The sequence below is a fragment of the Papio anubis genome, chromosome 2 (genome assembly GCF_008728515.1).
Source record: "Papio anubis isolate 15944 chromosome 2, Panubis1.0, whole genome shotgun sequence".
NCBI classification, from domain to species: domain Eukaryota; kingdom Metazoa; phylum Chordata; class Mammalia; order Primates; family Cercopithecidae; genus Papio; species Papio anubis.
The window spans coordinates 190366617-190386982 of NC_044977.1; the positions used below are offsets into that span (position 1 = coordinate 190366617).

Here is a 20366-nt window from a genome sequence, read left to right on the forward strand (position 1 = left end):
TAAAATGAAAGTAGAAATTTTAATGAGAATTTTTTTATTTTAGTACCAGCGGAGATCGTGGCATGGAAAGCAGGAACTGCCTTTGTAAAAGATGCCCTGCATTCACGTGTCTCAACAAAAAATTAAGATACGCAAGAAAACACAAAACAAATGATAATGGGGAGGACAGAGGCAGCTATATTAACATTCCCTTTACATTCTAGTCTAAAAAAATTAGAATTTAGGGATCTTTCCTAAAGTTGTAAAGCAAGGGAGAAAACAGTAACAAAGAGCAAATGAACCTATTACAGAACAAGACAATGTATTTAAAGTGCAAAATTAAGTTGTAAGACATTATTTGCCCATTAAACCGGTGGGGGGGGAAAAAAAAAACCTGACAAGGAGCAACCTTATATATTGGTCTTAGGAGTGAATCTGTACTATCTTTTTAAAAAACCAATTGACAAGACATTTAAATTTTGTCTACGGCCATATCACTCTGAACGTGCCAGTCTCATCTGATCTCAGAAGATATTTAAATTTAAAACCTATATACTTTGATCCAACAATCCCAGTTTTTAAAATCTATGACATATATATATAGGTACATAGGTACAAAACATATATACTGCACACTGTTTGCAGCAGGTGGAAAAAACCTAGAACCTACCTGAACGTCCATGAATAGAAGAACAGATGAATAATTTATGGAATTAAGGAGAATGAGTTAAATCTATGTGTAGAGACCAAGATAGATCTACATAATATATAAAAACAGGAAAAAAGGAGTATGTCTAATACACTATTTTTATAGCAACCAAATAACTCTGTGGATATGTGTTTTTAAAAGACCAAAGAGAAAGGTGTAAGATATACACCAAATTGTTAACATCATCTCATATTGCAAGGCAGAGGGTACCATTAACAGTTTCTTCAAATTCCTCTGCATCTTTAGACTTACGAAGTAGAGTATAAAAGTTTTGTGCTTTCTTTCCTTTAGGGGGTGATAGTACATATTTAAAGCAAACACACTAGAACAAATAAAAGAGTTTTTTGGGTTTTAAGAGATGGGGTCTCACTCTGTCACCCAGGTTGGAAGACAGTGGCACCGTTACAGCTGACCACAACCTCGACTCCTGAGCTCAAGGGATGTTCCCTTGAGCAGGAAGGGGCTGCGGGCCTAATTAATTCCCCCAATTCCCCCATAAAGATGAGGTCTCTTCATCTTGCCAGGCTGGTCTCCAACACCTGGGCTCAAGGGATCCTCCCACCTTGGCCTCCTAAGCAGCTGGAAATCGGAGTATGTTAAAATAAGCAGAAAAGAAATTGTGTGACATGGGTATTTAATATAATAGGAACTGACAAATCAAGAGTTTCATTAACAGCTTGTGTAAACAAACCAAAGGGATAAATGAGCCTAATTCCCCCAAACTAAAAATTATACTTTTAAGTTCAGAGTTAAGGTAAAGGGTTTTGTTGAGTAATATGTAAATTTATGTATGTATTCCATTATAATGCAAATTAACAACTATTCATTTGAAACTGTAATGCTATTAATGAAAATCTCAAGTAACTGTTGACATTTCAGTCATCAATTTAAAGACGGTCTTTGAAATTTAAACATTCATGAATTCTCATTTTACCATATAGCTGAAATCAAGACACCACTGAGATGAAAGCTTACAGCTGCTGCCAGCGAGTGACTGCTGTGATGCAGTGCTCACTGTACAGTCATGCTTCAAACTGGCCACACTGCTCAGACTGTGACCACTTCAGCTAAGTAATGTGCACTGTTGCTAAGACTATGTTGAGTTTAAATTACTAATGAAAGTATTTGAAAAGATTACACTGTAGTTGCATAATAAAACAAAAAGTAACATTCCGCATAGAAAGAAGCTGATGCAGCACAGTGGAGAGGAAAAGATAGGATGAGAAAAAGGGGAGGCTAGGGAATAGTATAGGAATAGGGAAGAGTAGAGAAGAAAAAAAGAAGAGTAGAAGAAAATTTTCCAGAGGTTATACTTCCAAGTCTTCAGTGTGTTAAAGAGATACATATAAACCTCAGAAAAGTTTGTTTTTTCTTATTAATAGCAAATCCAAAAATAATTTTTTTCATTACTTCTGTATGGTTCACTTCAGAATTACTCTACAATTTGAAACAAAGCAAAATTAGTTTTCCTCATGATCTACACTACGGAATGACTCATATTTCACTCTTTCAGATTCTGATTTGAAAATCCAACCACAAAGAAGCACAAAATCACTAGGAAGTTATTCTGTACAAAAAGTACAATCCTGCAAATCTATAACTGTAACTCATAGGTACTTGGGTCAACTTTAAGTTACACGAATTTGGGTTTTTCTACTTGAGTCCTTTGTCTAATCTGAAACCCACCCATGCTAGCTCAGCACAGACAATACAAAGCCCATAACATTTACATCAAACAAATATTTCAAAAATACACTAATATAAGTTACTATTGAAGAAGTTAATTACCTTATTCATGGTACAACCATCAGAAAAATGTTAACTTTCTAACCTCTTATAATCGTCCTGTATGCCACTATTCAGGATTTAAAACACATACACATACACACACACACCTCCCCCCCACAATCAATGTATTTAGGTACTATAACAACCATAATAGTGACATCTGTACGGGAATATTTAGTTTACACAACACTTTTATGGGCATTATGTATCTACTTACCAGAATACTGTCTTTCAAAACCAGGAAAAAATCATCTTTACTTAATCAAGATTAGTATTTTTCATTTTCCCCAGAAAGTCAAGCATGGGGTGACTTTACATGAAAAAGCCTCACCAACAAATCAACGAATGACATGTAGGCAGCACTATCTTTCAAAGGACAAAATTCATTTAAAAACCAATTCTTGCTCCAAATGTACTTGAAATACATTTCTCCATAAGGAAAATAGTGTCTAGGTTCCTAAGACAGCCCACAAATGCCCATTTTACCTCCTACAACTCTGCTGTGCTGCAGTTCACATTACACTAGCCTGGGTTGCTGGGCGGGTAGCCAGGTTACCAAGCCTCCATCTCCTCTGCCCACTTCTTAATTATTAATATTCCTCAGGCTCTTCTCTCTGTAACAATCTCATCGAGGCGGCACTACTGGACCATCTCGATGGCAACTACCAATTCACATTTTCAGCACTGATCTCTCATGTGCTTCAGACCCACAGATTCAACTACATGTTAGCAGACAGCTCAAATTCCAAAGGTTCATTTTCTCTTTCTTCCAAAAAATCTGCCCCACCACCCAGCCACCACCAATTCCCCCTACTCCTTTAATAAGCATGATTTGCCTAAAAAGCCAAGCCAGGAATTTAGAAGTCACCTTTGAACTCTTCCTATCTCACACCTTCTATATCCAACTGGCCACTCATCTTATCATGACTACCCTTCTCAAATCCACCTCACCATGCCTATCTCCATCGGCTTTGCCTTGATTCAGGTCCTGAGCCCTCATCTCCCTCATTCAAGTCTGTATGCAGCCAGATACAACCATTTCTCTCTCTCCGTAAAATTTCAGTAGCTTCCCATTGTCTGTAGTAGCAATTCCCAAACTACTAAAAGAGTACGTCTGTAGTAGCAATTCCTAAACTGCTAAAAGAGTATGTCTGTAGTAGCAATTCCCAAACTGCTAAAAGAGTACGTCTGTAGTAGCAATTCCCAAACTGCTAAAAGAGTATGTCTGTAGTAGCAATTCCTAAACTGCTAAAAGAGTACCTTTAAACTAAGTTTTTTGTTTGTTCAAAAAAATTAAGTTGAACTAGATTAAACAATATTAAGCAGGCCTCTCACTAGTAAGGTTTTGAAGTCTTACAACACACAACATGATGTATTTCCCTACCATGAGGAACTGGGGTGGAAGGGAGACCCAACTGGGTTTCAAGGTCAAAGTCAAAACTGATTGCAAGACATGTAGGATCCTACAGACTCTGGCCCTGCCTAGTTGTCAACACCATCTGCCATTCATCAATGGTTATCATTCGCCCCTTACAAACCTTACATGTCATTCATTTAGAACACAATCTGTAACTCTTCAAAGAGCCCTACTGTTCCCTGACTCCAATTCTTTATATAGAATATTCCTTCTGCCAAGAATGCCCTTCTCTTAGTCTGGCTAAAGAGCTCCTACTTGCTCTTCCAGGACCAGCTCAGGCTACTAAGCTTTGATTGTCCCTTCCACCTCCTAGCAGAGGACTGCCCCCACCTTTCTCCCACCTCTGCAGGTATCAGAGCACTTGTCCAACAATATTGAACTTACAGACTAAAAACCTCAAAGGCTGGGAACCAGGCAAGCATCCAGCAGTGCAGCTGAATAAAGGAGACGGGGCAAGACTGGGCAAAGTAGGGGTGGAATCCCTCTTCTTTTTCCGGGCAAAATTTGACAACAAAGTAATTTTGTCTTTGGCATGCTCCCACATCTCATCCCTATTCCCCTTTCCCAGTTCTCCCAATATCCTGTGTTCCCAGGTCCCTTAGTGATCTCATGGAACTCTACACAACCTCCACCACAGCACTATGTTCTTCAGATCAACCCTCTTAACCAGGATCCTTCTGTTCAGAAGTTAATACATAAGTTAGTGACAGCTTCTCATAGCTGTTAACCTAAGACGGATCGCTAAGAAACAAAATTTTACAAGAAGTATGCAGAGAATATGGGGAGTGGACACTCTATCGCACAGAAAGGCTGGCCCAGAAGAGTCTAGGAGTCTCTTCCTGACTGGGCCTCCCAGAAGGGTTTCCACTTCACTTCATTCATTCCTGCAGATTCGCTGCAGTGAGCGCCACAGGTAGAGACAGAGCTGGGCCTGCGCTACAATCCTACACATCATCCATTTTCTTGGGTTGAATACCTCTGTGTATTTGTTTTAGTTTAAGACCACTTATGGTTAATTCCTCAGCAGACAGAAAGTTCTCACCAACATGTTCACCAATGAACTTAAAACAGTGTCTTCACTCTAGCCAAGCAGTTCCCTGAAATCTAACCCCAACAACTGCTTGACTAGAAAATGGTAAATGAAATCAGAAAACCAAGATGTTGTCAAGTATCCCAATATTTCAAATAACTCTGTAAATATCAAATTAGCATTTCTAGCAATAATCATTCTGGTTTATTGCCAATTTGATTTCATAAAAGTCACTTGTTAGAACGGTATCGCCTTCCATGTACCAACTAGGGGTCTAAATGCTGGAGGTTACAAGATTAAATTTCCAACCTTAAGGAATCACATCTAGTAGGCTAGACAAATAAGTAAGCAAACAAATATCAAACAAAATGGTGAGCAATGGCAGCAGGGAGAAAGAGAGGAGAACCAAGAACAGAAAAGACTTCAGAAAAAAACTATCCCTTGATCTAAGACCTGAAGGATGTAAAGCTGATCAAGCAAACAAGCAGTAAGAGGGAAAATATGAGGGGAAAACATAGAGAGATGAAACCCCAGCAGGGGAACTGCCATATGCAGAAGTACAATAGTGAGAGACCCTAAAAAATGCCAGGAACACAAGTTATTTAAACTGACTGGTGCACAGGGTGATGGCCTTTGAGGAATAATTACAAATGGAAGTTTAGAAAGACAGGACAGGATCAGATTATAATGAAGGGTCTTGTTAGACATGATAAACAATAGAGATTATCTTGTAGGTGATGGAGATTCTGAACTTTTCTCACCTGAAAGAGATCCTAGGCCAGGCCAAGGAGCCACATTCCTAAAGAATACAACATGAATGGTATCCTCTGGACTTGTGCAGTGCAACAGCACAGTGTTCGCCTGCTGGAGTGTGTATGTGTGACAGAGCAAACTCATTCACCGATGTCTCCCCAGCATCCAGCCCTGTGTTTGACATGTACAGGAACTAAAACACTATTGAATAGTTAGATGTACCAACTCAGTCCTAAGGGCGTAACCAAGAGGCCCTAACCAAGCCCCATTCCTTGCTACCTATAAAATCACAACTCTTATGCAGTACAATAACTTATCATTGCCACAACTATTTAGGGAACATGAAGAATGGTGATTCACTATGGGCTGCACCAGAGATGAGAAAGGATTGGGGGAGGGGGTACTCTTTAAGATGCTTCTGAATCTGACTAAATTAAGGAGCTTATTCTATTCTTTTCACCAAACACTGAACAGAAAACCATGGGTTAGCTTAAAATTATTCTTCAACTAACTCTAAGGCAGTGCTGACAACTATGAAAAGTACATTTTCATATCAAAAAGACCCATTAAATATTTCAACTAAGAGTTTGCTAGGTTAGTCTAGTCTTTCAAATAAGTAAGTGCTACAGACAAAATTATGTCATTTGCCTGTTGTACTTTACATTTTACTTAGTATACTAATCTACTTATTATAATTAGCATTCAGTAGGTTTCTATCTTTTGTGCTTAGGAAAATAAGAAACATAAACATTAAAAAAAGGAGAAACAAGGAAACTACAGATGAAAATTGTAAATGAGCTTAGAAAACTGGTGGCTTAAGAAGCTAAGGCATGATCTAGACATGAATGAAAAATCTTCATATAAGGAACAAGTGACTAGGATTCCATGTTTAAAGAAATCTAAAGGTCACAAAGTTGAAATATAATTCAGTCTTCTTTAAAAAAAAGGTAGAAATATTTGACTAATCAGAATTTTGAAATGAAAATAAGGCATATAAAGTCCTATAAAATAAACATAATTACAGATAGATTTAAATGTTATAATGTGGTCAGAGACAGAGACATCGGGTAATAGTAACACAGAAGATGGGAGAGAAAGCAGACTGCAAACACACCAGAGACACAAAGTGAAAAACTAAAATATGCATAAAATGTGTATCGGAGATACATGAGGTCAACATCTTGAGCTTTTGAGGATGCTGCGACTAAAGATACAAAATCACGGAGTGTTTCGACATAAAAAGCCTGAATACGACACTATTGCCTGCTGTTCCAGTTAACAGAAAACCAAAAAGCAATCATCAATCACATCCCCCACACACATCTGACTTGTTTTGAATATCTTCAATGTTACTAAGCTAACAAATAATAAGTTACCCTTCACTCAGACTTGTATCCTTACAATTCTCTAAGGTACCCTTTATCACCTCTATCTGGCAAATAAAAAAGCTCACAGAGGTTCAGTGACTTACTTAATCTGGACTACAAGACTGGTATGTGACAGAGCTGTAATTCAAAATCACTACGGCTCTGAAGCCCACATTTTTATCCAATACACCATGCCCTCTCCCAGGACATAGGACTGTTCAGTTTTTAGCCACCATCATGTTTTTACACACTCATATTTTCTTACTGTGCTATCCCCAGAGTAATATTTAAATTCAGGTACTTTTAAATTTTGTGGAATCCATTAATAATTTATATAGCTCTTTTAAAACAATGCAGATCTTGCTAGTAGTAAGGAATAAATTTATTCTTTAAAAAAACAAAACAAAAACACTCAAAGTAGTTGAGTATCCCCTCAGAATGATAGAAAGTACCAATAATCTCCTAATATTCTCAACTTTATTACCTAGCCTTTTAATTATACTAGATCTTTTTGTGGCATAACCTTAGGGAGATAGCAGACGTTCATAAATACCTAAGTTATTTCTCCATTATTCACACTGTGGAGTCCTATCATATATGCACTTAATTAAACCAATTCAACTACTTATACTCTGGGGAGAAGCAACAGAGAAAAATAATTTAAATAATGATGATAGTATGCCTGCCTTTACATCCCTGTCGCAGAGTGAGCATGAAATGAAGACTATAAATCTGCCATGCTCAGTCAATCTAAAGACCCATTCACCTGTCAAAACAGGTCTCACATAGCTGATAAGGATTCCAGCTCACCAAAAAAGGGACCTCTCTAAAACTACAGGAAAACTGGCAGCTGGAATTGAAAGACAGACTCTCAGTTTCCAACCAGTTTTCAAACTGGTGCCTTTTTAAAAGACTTTTTCCAAGAGTAATTTTGACTTCATAGGATTTTTATCTGAGAATTTAGGCCCAAAGGCCCCATGAACGGTGGTTTCACTTTATACAGCTCTTTAGATCAATCAGAAAAAAATCAGGACCTAAAACACTTGTCTTTTATATCAAAATAAATAACTAAAATATATTTCATCCTCTTTCACAAAAGGGGGGGAAAAAAAACAGCAACAGGGATGCTATAAAGAATATAAAGAAGCCACCCTTAGACACATATGTGGGAGCAATTCCATGACTCATTTTAAACAAACTAAATATAGTTTGTTTTAAGAAGTCTGTCAAGCAAGCAAAGGCAACCCTTAAAAGTTGGCTCTCACTGGAAAAAAAAAAAATACAAGAGTTTTGAGATGTGCCATTACTACAGAGTACAAAATTAAAGCAAGGGTGAAAGGAATACCCAAGGTAGAGAAAGGATCTGAGGTTCTAACCCCACATCCTTTACGCCGTCACTTACTTCACTTTCCTCTTCTGTAAAAAGGAACTAATCTAAATAATCCATGATCTCTCCACATTATTTTCCAGTCTCACACCTCTTTATTTCAATGTTCAACTCCTTTGTGAAAAAAATAAGAAAAACTCACTGAGCTAGAACCATCTTTCACCTTACCATCCAACATCAGTTACAAGTATTTTTACTGAAAACTTGAGAAAGATTCTATAGACATCAGCAATTTCCAGACCACGTAATTAGGAAATTCTACTTCACATAGTTAACTCACTTTTTCTGGAAATTTAATTTCTTATCTAACTAGTCTCTGAGTGTCAATTGATCATTTAAAACCAACATCCACAGGGAGTAAGTGTAAGAATTAACAAAAAAGACAAAATTCTGATTAACAGATTGATTTCGTGGTCTTGACGTTTACTATTCGAGTTAAAGTTCTACCCTCTCAGACTCCAGCAAAGGCTCCAATACGGCCCTGTGGGTCTAAGATGTTAACAGATATGGTATTGGCATAGTTCCCTCTAGAGAATCGTTTTATGAAAACTTTTCAGCAATCCCCATCCTCAAACAACTTTCCTCAGTGTCAGAAATTTATTTGGACAGTTCTCTCCTTTATTCCATTTTTCTCCCTTCTTCTTCTTTTTTTTTTTTTTTTTTTTTTTTTTTGAGATGGAGTCTTGCTCTGTGGCCCAGGCTGGAGTACAGTGGCGCGATCTAGGCTCACTGCAAGCTCCGCCTCCTGGGTTCACACCATTCTCCTGCCTCAGCCTCCTGAGTAGCTGGGACTACAGGCATCCGCCAACACGCCCAGCTAATTTTTTGTATTTTTAGTAGAGACGGGGTTTCACCGTGGTCTCGATCTCCTGACCTTGTGACCGCCCGCCTCGGCCTCCCAAAGTGCTGGGATTACAGGCGTGAGCCACTGCGCCCAGCCCATTAAGTCATTTTATAAACTATCATAACAGTGATCATTTTTTCCAATTACCATTTACTCATGTCATCTCATTTTACCTCTATTTTTTACCTTACTAATACAAATTATTTTTGGTTCTGTTTTAAGACAAAGTCTCGCTTTGTCACTCAGGCTGGTCTCAAACTCCTGCCCTCAAGCCATCCTCCTGCCTTGGCCTCCCAAAGCACTGGGACGAGTCACTGTGCATCACCTACTAACACAAATGGTTTTAACTCATTTTACAATCACTAGTTATCTAGTGATAACTGATTAACTTCAGGACCTTCTTCTACCTTACAAATATCTACTTTTCTACAGATTAGTTTGAGCCCAGAACTTTTTCATTTTTTTAAACCTAAATCTTAATCAAAATTATGCACCAGAAATCTGAATCTCTCTTTATTTCTCTACTCTCAAAATATGATGATCGACAAAACTCAAACAAGAACCTAACAATCTCCTTGCTTCTTGCATGCTATCTGAACATAACAGGTTAATTAGAACACGGTTTTGGCTGGGCAAGGTGCCTCATGTCTGTAAGTCCAACACTTTGGGAGGCTGAGGCATGAGGATCGCTTGAGGCCAGGAGTTCTGAGACAAGCTTGGGCAACAAACTGAGATACTCATCTCTACAAAAAAATTTTTAAAAGGCCGGGCATGGTGGCTCACGCCTGTAATCCCAGCACTCTGGAAGGCTGAGGCGGGCAGATCACAAGGTCAGGAGTTCAAGACCAGACTGGCCAACACGGTGAAACCCTGTCTCCACTAAAGATACAAAAAATTAGCCAGGCATGGTAGTGGGCACCTGTAATCCCAGCTACTCGGGAAGCTGAGGCAGCAGAATCGCTTGAACCCGGGAGGTGGAGGTTGCAGTGAGCAGAGATCTTGCCACTGCACTCCAGCCTGAACGACAGTACGAGGCTCTGTCTAAAAAAAAAAAAAAAAAATTTTTTTAAATTAGCCAGACACGATGGCACACACCTGTTGTCCCAGCAGGTGGGTCGCCTGAGGCCAGGAAGTTGAGGCTGCAGTGCGCCATGATCGTGCCACTACACTCTAGCCTGAGTGACAGAGCGAGACTCTTTCACTAGGAAAAAAAAAAAAAAAAAAAAAAAGGATGGGTTGCAGTGATTAATGCCTGTAACCCTAACACTCTGGGAGGCCAAGGCAGGCGGACTGCTTGAGTTGAGGAGTTTGAGACCAGCCTGGGCAATGTGGTGAAAACCCACCTCTACAAAAAAAAAAAAAAAAAAAGGCTGGGTGTGCTGGTGCACACCTGGGGTCCCAGCTACCCTGGAAGCTGAGGCGGGAGGAATGCTTGAGCCCAGAAGGTCAAGGCTGCAGTGAGCCATGACAGAACCACTGCACTCCAGCCTGGGAGACAGAGTAAGACCCTACCTCAAAAAAAACTCAATATGGTTTTGACGACTACAGATTTACTCTCTCCATAGGCAAATTAGCTTCATTTTCACAAAAACTATGTTCCAAAACCAAGGCTAAATCCCATCAGCTACCTCTTGGATCCAGATGAGATATGGTATATTCAGAATACATTTCATCACTAAGATTCTGGTGATGTATCAGAAATGACATCTTAACAGGTATCAGACACTAGATCACGTTCTTTTAGCACACAACTGTGAACTGTTTTAACTGTTTTCTTTGATAGGTGATAAGCTGCCAACTCCTATTCCATTTATCATCCATTCAAATATAAGGTCTCCCACTTGATACTTACATAGTTAGTTTAGGTCACCAAATATACAGCACACAGAATCCACTTTGGATAAACCACATTATCAAGCTCACTTTGAAATCCTATTTCTGTCTTCAAGATTTTCGAAATTATAAACCACTTTGCTGTCATTCACAAGTATGAAGTTCTTATTTCCACCATCACTCAGACTGAGAAAAAAAGACAGAATAAAGACAAAGTTCCACAGGGTGTCCCCATCACTGCTCATTGTCAAGTGTTTGACCACTGGGTAGGTGTATATCTATAGTAATATGATCTAGTGCCTGTCTCCTAAGATTACTATTTATCTTAGGAATAATGCATATTCATATTCTAAAACCTCATATTCACAGTAGTTACAAAACCACCACGTTATGCAAGCATAGTCTGATTCAGTATATGGAACGGAAGAAGGAAAGAAACCATTATGTGCCAGGAAGCGTGCTCCTTTCTTTACACATGGTCTCAACCAATCCTCAACACTTTCAGGTATCAGTATTCTTCTTTGTTAACAAAAAAAAAAAAATGAAAGAAGTTAAGCAACTTACAGTATAAGCGACTTTGAAGACAGACAGAAACCTAGCTCTATGTTAATGTGCTTAACATAAAGGTTTCTGTCTCTGGGTTTATGAGGTTAGTTGTAGGTGACTAGGCAACATAACATCTCTGAACCTCAGTTTCCTCATCTATAAAATGGAGTTGAAGTGAAATAATTCATGTAAGGTGTTTAATTCAGAGCCTACTATATAGTAAGCTCACTCAATAACTATTAGCATTGGTCAAACTCGAACTGCTAGTTCAGAAAATCAGAAGTCAAACTCTGGTCTGATTTCCAAGTCCATGCTCTTTCCACTACAACATGCTATAGTTGCCAATACACACTTCTTATCCACACAAGAATCCACACTTAACATATGACATAGATGGGAAACTGCTATTACCTAAATGAGGTAACTATCAAGATCTAATTAAACCAGGCCAGGCGCGGTGGCTCACACCTGTAATTCCAGCACTTTGGGAGGCCGAGGTGGGTGAATCACCTGAGGTCAGGAGTTCAAGGCCAGCCTGGCCAATATGGTAAAACCCTGTCTCTACTAAAAATACAAAAATTAGCCGGGCAGGATAGTGGGTGCCTGTAATCCCAGCTACTCGGGAGGCTGAGGCATGAGAATCGCTTGTACCCGGGAGGCGGGGGGTACTGTCAGCTGAGATCACGCCATTGCACTACAGCCTGGGTGACAGAGCAAGACTCCATCTCCAGAAAAAAAAAAAAAAAAAGATCTAACGAAACCAGCAGAAGTATTTTAGCTCTAATATCTCCTAAGATACCATCTAGAAAACTCCTCATAAGATACCGTTTAGACCTTCAGGTATACAGAGTTTTGTTCCAAATTCCATGAAACTAGTTTCCTACCTATGTAGGAATTTATCCTATTTATCTCAAACCAGTTGTAAATCAGAATTTTAATTACCAAAGGTCCCTCTAAAAAGCTTAGGTGACCTGAACAAAATGTCCCCTAGGGCAGGTACGGTGGCGCATGCCTATAATCTCAGCACTTTAGGAGGCCAAGACGGGAGAATCACTTGAGACTAAGAGCTCAACATCAGCCCCAGCAGCAAAGAGAGAACCCATCTCCACAAAAAATTTAAAAAACGAGTTGGGCATGGTGGCTTGCACTTGTAGTGCCACCTACTTGGGAGGCTGGCAGGAGGATCACTTGAGCCTGAGAGGTAAGGCTGCAGTGAGCCAGGATCGTACCACTGCACTCAAGCCTGGGTAACAGAGTGAGACCCCATCAGAAAAAAGGAAAGAAAGAGACAGAGAGAAAAAAACGAAAAGGAAAGAAAGGAAGCAAAAGAAAAGAGAAGAGGGGAGGGAAGGAAGGAGAAATGGGCCTTCCTACAACAATCTGAACACTGCATCAACTTGAAGCTTGCCAATTTTACTTTCAAGATCAACTGCTACTTAATATTTTGTATTTAACTGTACCACTTTTAAATTAAAGCAACCGCCAAGCTCGGTGGCTCATGCCTGTAATACCAGCACTTTGGGAGGCCTAGGCAGGAGGATCACCGGAAGTCAGTAGTTCGAGACCAGCCTGGCCAACATGGTGAAACCCTGTTTCTACTAAAAATACAAAAAATTAGCTGGGTGTGGTGGCACATACCTGTAATCCCAGCTACTTAGGAGGCTGTGGCAGGAGAATCACTTGAACCCAGGAGGCAGAGGTTACAGTGAGCTGAGTTCACACCACTGCACTCCAGCCTGGGTAACAGAGCAAGATGCCATCTCAAAAAAAAAAATTTAAAGCAACCAAATAGTGTCACTTTTACCACCCAATCCTCTGACCAAAGCCAGGCATTGTTGTTCTAACAAGGCTCAAAAATCTCACTTAACTATTTCACTCTCTGCCTGATCTAATGGTAGGATAATGCAAATCAAAGATAGTAGCAAAAGTTATGTTCTACAACAATCATTAATAATAGGTTTACTATTTCAAACAACTTCCAAGCACTGATTTGCCTTAAAGGGGGTTGCAAACCAGGATGAGATGCCCATACACACTGATTTTTGGCAACTGTAGTCTATTCAGCAAAGCAACAAACCTCTAGCGAAAAGAATGCCACATATATTCCAGTGAAACAAAATTAATACACGTGCCTTGGTAAAGAGGTTGAGTTCTAAGCAAAGATAGAGCACTGTTCATGATGTACTCACCCTTCAAAGGAATCAAATCGAAACACTTTCATTTTAGCAAGGAAACTTTTAAAAGGCTTTATTTTGCAATCATTTTTCAAGTCCCTGCATTTCTTAGATTCTTTAAATTCTAACTTCCTGCCTCATAGATCTAAAATAGTCATGACATACCTAGGTATGCGCTACTCATTTAGTTAGAATAGTGCAGAGGAACACAAGTCTGTTTCTAGGGGTACGACTCCATACCCATTCATTTTGCACTAATATAACCACTAAATATAGCTCTAAGACACTGATGATTAAAAGCGGTTAATTATGTGAGTGATTCATACCTTCTATGTCCAAACACCAAGATTCAGGGATGTCTGTCAGATCTATGGGAAGAGGGGACAATAAACACCTGTCACAAAGCTTTTTTCCAAACCGGGAAGCCCCCAGCTGAGTTCCTGCCAATCCCAACCCGATTCCCTCCCCTTCATCCCTACCCCTCACCTCCCCAAAAAAGCTAGAGGTCACACTTCCACCAGAACCTGACTTTGTGAAGGGAATGGAGAGACAGGCCATAACGAGAGCACTGCTAGGGGAAAGGGCCCTGGGTTCTTCTAGTCCGCACTGCCACGGAGTCCGAATGGGAGGCCTCAGGCAAGTCCGAAGGCACTTTTCCCCCACGGGACTCACTCATTTTATCTGTAAAATGCGGAGATAGCAAGCGGCTCCATACTCCACGGCTGAGGACGAGCTGGGGTCCCGCACAGACCCATCGAGGGCCCTGCCAGCACCCCACCGCCTCTGCCCGCAGGACCTCCAGCTCCCCCAGGACTTTCCGAAGGGCCGACTACCAACCACCCCGCGCCCGGCCCCCACGCTCGCCCTCCCCAGGCCTTCGCCCACCGCGTGGGCTCCCGCCCTGGCCTCACCTGTCCCCGACACTCCAAGTCCCCGCGATGCCCAACTCCGGCCCAAGAAGGCTGGCCGCGACCTCGCCCGGTACCCGCCGCCCGGACACCACCATTCGCCTCCTCGACCTCCCCCGTGGCCGCCGCCCACCCGCCCCTCGCCCCGCTCACCGGGGCCGCTCACTGGCCGCCGCCGCGCCGCCTCCTCCGCGGCCTCCCTTGCGACCGGACCAGCCCCAGGGGCCGCGGGGGGACCCGGCCGCCGCTGTCGTCGCCGCCGCCGCCTCGCCTCAGCCCAGCCCCATCGCCCTCAGCCGGCGCCGCGCGCTGCGGCTCAGGGTGAGGGAAGGAGGCGCCGCGGCGGGGTCGGGCCGGCCCTGGGACCTCCGCGCTCTCCTCCTCCTCCGCGCCCGCGGCGGCGGCGTGCAGCCGGGCAGGCGAGAACAAGGGAGGGCGGCGGGAGGTGGGCAGGGGAGGGGGGCGGTCTGCACTCCGAAACGGCCCCCCGCCGCCAGCGACGTAGCGAACCCCCCTCCCCTCCGCGGCGGCGCCCGATCACGCTGCGGGGAGAGCCGGCGGGCAGGCGGGGGAGCGCGCGCGGGCTCAGGACTCCCGCGCCGGATGTGAGGTCACGTGGTGGCTTCATCCCCGCGCGGAGGGCGGAGGGCGGAGGGGCGCGGGCGACGTCAGGAAGCGGGAGGGGGCGGGGCGACTCCTAGGCCCCGCCCACCCATCGCCTTTGCCACCCTCCAGCGGGCACAAGAAAGAGGCAGGTAAGGGGAGGCCGTCCAAAAACGCCGGGTGTCAGGCCAGGGTGGCTAATGGAGGGCGGCTTTTCTGGTGAGATGAAACGGGACGGCAAAACCCACTTCATCCCCTTTGGGCTATGACAACATCATAGTCCAAACTCCCATTTTATAAAGAAGGAAACTGAGGCTCACTGACTAGACAGACGTTGCCCAGAGTCATGCATGGAGGAAGCTTGTGCTGGAATGGTGGCGAGGAAACCAGAGCCCAGCTCCCAGTGCAAGGCGCTTTCATTCCTTTAGCCACCCCCGCCCCCGCCAAAACAAACAAAACACTGTCATTCGCGTATGACCACGGACTCTGCGCGCCGGCCGCAGGCGGAGGACGGGGAGGAGCGCGCACGAGGAAGCTCCCACGCGCCCGCGGCTCGCCTCCGACGGGAAGGCGCCTCTTCCGACTGTCCTGGATGCAAATTAAATACTTCCCTCCGCAGAAGACTTATCTCGGGGTAGGGCCGCAGCCAGATTTCCAAATCGCGGGTTTGATTTTCGCGGCGTCCACTCCGCGACGCGCGCAGGGAGCGCGCCCGGCCACCTGCAGCCTCGGGCTGCGGCCATCTTTCCGCCTGGGGCCACCTGGCCTGAGCCCTTGGTGCCCGGCCCGCTCCGTGACTGTTCTTCTTGCCGCTACTTACAGAACTCAGCCGCCTCAGCGTCTTAGAGTAGGGGACGGCATGCACGCGGACCCTGCCCACCACACCTGCAGAGCAGGGAGCACTCACCCCTGGACACTTACCGGGGCCGCCACCCCTGGTCCACGCACGTGATGACATCTCACCTGGGGCAGCACACTGCCCCGAGTCTGCGACACTGATAACACCTCCCGGGGGCAGGAAAGCGCCACAGCCACCCCTGGTCCCCTAGATTGTGTGAGGCTGGCATTTCTGCACGCCTCTTGGCGTGGACAGCACGCTGGACCGAGATGGAGCCACAGCTTTCTCTTCCCAATCCCTGGCCTCACCGTTTTGTTTCATACCTCACCGTTTGTTTCAAACCTTGTGGTGTTCAAATGATTAAATGAGATAAGGGGTGTGGTAGTGTTGGGCAAACCGCAAGAAAGCGGTCTGGGTGGGGTCAGGCCCTAAAATCCTCCTCCCCCACCTCCCCGGCTTCCTTGCCTGGCTGTTCCCTCTCAGCCTTTAAACAGGCTGGCCTCTCCAAGTCCTAAAAACAAAATTATCAAGCCAACCTCCTCCTGTAGTGCCCCCTCGAACTGGCTTCCAAGTGTTGCATGTGGACCTCAAACAGTGGTCTTCCCTGGCTGCCTCTGCTTCCTCATTTCTCAACGCTTGGCATTCTGGCTTCTCCTCCCCGACTCTGACCCTTCTTCACCCTGCTCAGGCAAGAGTAACTCATGACTTTCATTTTGCCAAACCTTGCAGGCATTCCTCAGGCCTTATCTCTCTGGTTCTTTCTGCTACATATGACACCTTGCGATGGCTCTCACCTTCTGGAATCTCTCTACTACCTTGGTTTCAGGAGAGTGAACCCTCTCAATTATCACATGAAGGTAAGTAAAGCCTCTGCCTCCCTTGGTAGCATCCACTTGTGAATCTGCACCTTAAATTCAGGATTCCACTCTAAGCCAACAGCTTTTCTCACTTCACTCATTCTTCTGGGATAGCCTGCATCCTCATGGATGCAGCTCCCAAATTAGCAATTTCCAACCCAGACTCCTTCCACAAAATTTAGAACCAAATATCCAACTGCCTACCAGGCAGCTCTAGCTAGATACCACAGAGACACCCCAAACTGGACATTTCCAAAACTGAACTCATTCTCTGCTTTCATAGCTGCCCCTCCCTCAGTTGTTGGCACCACCATCTCCACAGTCATCAGAATTAGAAAGTTGGGAATGAGTGAGTCATTCTTAATTCAGCCTTCTGCCTTACCCAATCACCAAGTCCTATCTATTTCACCTCCTTAATAAGCCTCAAATTCCTATGGTGGGCTGGGCGCAGTGGCTCATGCCTGTAATCCCAGCACTTTGGGAGGCCGAGGCTGGTGGATCACAAGGTTAGGAGTTCAAGACCAGCCCGACCAACATGGTGAAACCTCATTTCTACTAACAATACAAAATTAGCTGGGCATGGTGGCACATGCCTGTAATCCCAGCTACTTGGGAGGCTGAGGCAGGAGAATCGCTTGAACCTGGGAGATGGAGGTTGCAGAGGGCTGAGATCGTGCCATTGCACTCCAGCCTGGCAACGAGCAAAACTGCATCTAAAAAAAAAAAAAATTCCTACAGTGGTTCCCACTGGCATCCACCCTTTCCAGCCTGAACTGTTAGACGAATTCAGCCTTCAGAATGAACTACAGTGCACTCCGTTTAAAATCCTCAGAGTTCCCCCTAGGCTTCTGGCTGCAGTGTATACCTCCTAGCTACCCAGCGTGAACCTGTCAACTCATTCGGGCTTTTAAAAAATCACAGAGAGCCCCAGAATTCGAGGTGAGACCAAAGTGAGACAACGTGCAGCCAGGCAAGGGAAAGCTCTAGGAAAAAGAGAAGAGCAGTTGGATATTCCAAAACCTTTTCTGTTACAGATGTTCTGAGAATGGTGAAAAAAGAATTTGGACACTGGCTTTAGAGGAAGTGCTGAGTCACCAGGAAAGGCTTGAGATGTTTACAGGTTGAAGGAAAAGAAGGTGCAAAAAAAAAAAGAAGAAACTCAAGATAGGGGAGAGAAAGGCAGTGGAACAGTCTAGGGAAGTTGTGGAAGGCTTGCTGGTTCTCAAGTCATAATGATTCTGGGTCCAAGTCCACTGCTTCCTTCCTGTGATCCTACTCACTGTAAGGGCCAACCTTGATTGCAGCTGCATGGAGATAACAGTCATGCTAGTAAGGTCTGACTTCACTTCTCACAAAGGCTATGTCGCATCTCCTCCATCCTCAAAACCCCCATCTTTGCGTTCCCTTCCCTCCCACTATCCCCTTACCTCCTATTTCACTAAGAAAACCTACACCATCAAGAGGCAACATCCTCATCTTCATGCCCGTAAATCTGCCCATCATCCTACATCGGCCCCAGGGTCTCTTTTCCCACTCCAGAGGGGAAAAGCCTCCTCCTAACAGAGCTGGCTCTCCACAGAAACGACCATTGTTAGGCCAACTCCCGGGGCTAGGCCTCCCCAGAATATTACTGTTGCCAACTCCGGAGGACACTTTGCAGGCCTTGTCTTTCTAGTTCTCTCAGCAGCATGCGTCTCCTACTCTTGAGACACTCTGCTGTTAGTTTTGATAACATACCTGTTTTGGAATTCCTCCTCCCTGTTTCTCTCTGTCCACTCTGTCTCAACCTCCCCAGGTGCTTCCTGTGTCCTGCTTCTAAATGTTGCTGTTCCCCAGGGCTTAACCTAGGACCCATTCCTGTGTCTACACAAGGTTTGTTGTTTTTTTGTTTGTTTGTTTTTAATTTGACATCTCTTGACCATACAAGAGTTGTGGACAGGCTTCAGAAGGATCTATAAGCTCCTTAAACTTGGATGCAAATACTTTTAAAGGAAGAAGTGGAGCTTTTAGCAGCTTCCCAGAGGTGTCTGGGTCCCCCAAAAAAGATAAGAGAACTAAACCACATGCTCTCCCCTGGTGGCCTCATCTACCATGGCTATAGCTGTCATCTGCGTATACATTAATAACTTTCAACTGAGGCTGGGCATAGTGGCTCATACCTTTAATCCCAGCACCTTGGGAGGCCAAGGCGGGTGGATCACCTGAGGTCAGGATTTTGAGACCAGCCTGGCCAACATGGTGAAACCCCATCTCCACTAAACATACAAAAATTAGCTGGACATGGTGTTGTGCACCTGTAATCCCAGCTACTTGGGAGGCTGAGGCAGGAGAATCACTTGAACCCAGGAGGCGGAGGCTACAGTGAGCTGAGATGGCACCATTGCACTCCAGCCTTGTTGACAGAGCAAGACTCTGTCTCAAAAACAAAAACAAAAAACAAAATTGTCAACCATATGCCTGTAGCCCAGGCCTCTCCTCAGAGTCCCGTGGCCATTCCTCCCTATCGTTTTCACACGGTGTTTCACCGGCGCCAGATAAGTTCACTTATCCCAAACTCAACTCCTGCCTTTCTTCCCCAAACCAGCTCCTCTCCTGGGCCTCCTGACCTTAGCAAAGATGCTCTCTCCCAAACAACTGCTGAAGCCCAAAACCTGGGAGTCATTCTTTACACCTCCTTCTCCTTCCCCACCCCATCCAATCCAACACCAAGTCCATTTCAAATCCTTCCGCATCACTCCGTCTTCACTGCCACTAGAATAGTGCATGCCCCCTCCATCTCTCACCTGGCACTAGTGCATTCGCTCCCAGCGGGTTCCTCTGCTTTTACTCTTGCCCACCTTCAGTGCATTCTTGCACAGCAGCCAGAGTATTAGTTTATGTGACTTCAAGCAGAGCTACTGATAAAAGCGTTCACTTGCTTCCCATCTCACTTAGAATACTAGATGAACTTCTTGGGTCCACAAAGTCCAGTGCAGGATGTGACCTGCCCACCACTTCCCCCTTCACTGGCACTCCTCTGCCCTCCCTGTCTTCTCATCACAGACCCCTTCCCCAAGTTACTCCAACTCCACTAGGCCTTCTTTCAATTCCTCAGATGCAACAACCTCTTTCCTGCCTCAGGGTCTTTGTACCATCTGTTCTTTCCCTTCTCTTTTTTTTCTTGCCTGACTAACTTATAAGTTCAACTTGGGGCTTAAATCCACATACAGTTGTCCCTCGATATCCACAGGGAATTGGTTTCAGAACCTCTGTGGTTACCAAAATCCAAAAATACTCAAGTTTCTTGGATTAAAGGGTATAGTATTTGCTTTTAACCTATATACATCCTCCCGT

General features: G+C 44.0%; 2 protein-coding genes across 18 annotated transcripts in view; one reads left to right on the plus strand and one right to left on the minus strand.

Moving 5' to 3' along the window:
• Positions 1-20366, minus strand: part of ATP13A3 (ATPase 13A3) — a 92894-nt gene that overhangs the window by 70116 nt on the left and 2412 nt on the right. For 6 of the 12 annotated variants that reach the window (XM_021935015.2, XM_021935017.2, XM_021935014.2 and 3 more), the window contains exons 1-2: positions 14889-15319; positions 14154-14195 (exon numbers count right to left, since the gene is read on the minus strand). The gene's annotated coding sequence lies outside the window, so the exon portion shown is untranslated. Of the gene's footprint in view, positions 1-11126; positions 11294-14153; positions 14196-14738; positions 14846-14888; positions 15324-16259; positions 16375-20366 lie in introns of those variants that run through there. The other 6 variants (XM_021935009.2, XM_031663897.1, XM_021935012.2 and 3 more) reach the window with 5 other exon arrangements.
• Positions 15510-20366, plus strand: part of LOC108584750 — a 68612-nt gene continuing 63755 nt past the window's right edge. For all 6 annotated transcript variants that reach the window (XM_021935019.2, XM_017956088.3, XM_031663899.1 and 3 more), the window contains exons 1-2: positions 15510-15972; positions 16906-17033. In XM_021935019.2, the coding sequence (XP_021790711.2) occupies positions 15812-15972; positions 16906-17033 (289 nt within the window). In that variant the 5' untranslated portion in view covers positions 15510-15811. The remainder of the gene's footprint in view (positions 15973-16905; positions 17034-20366) is intronic.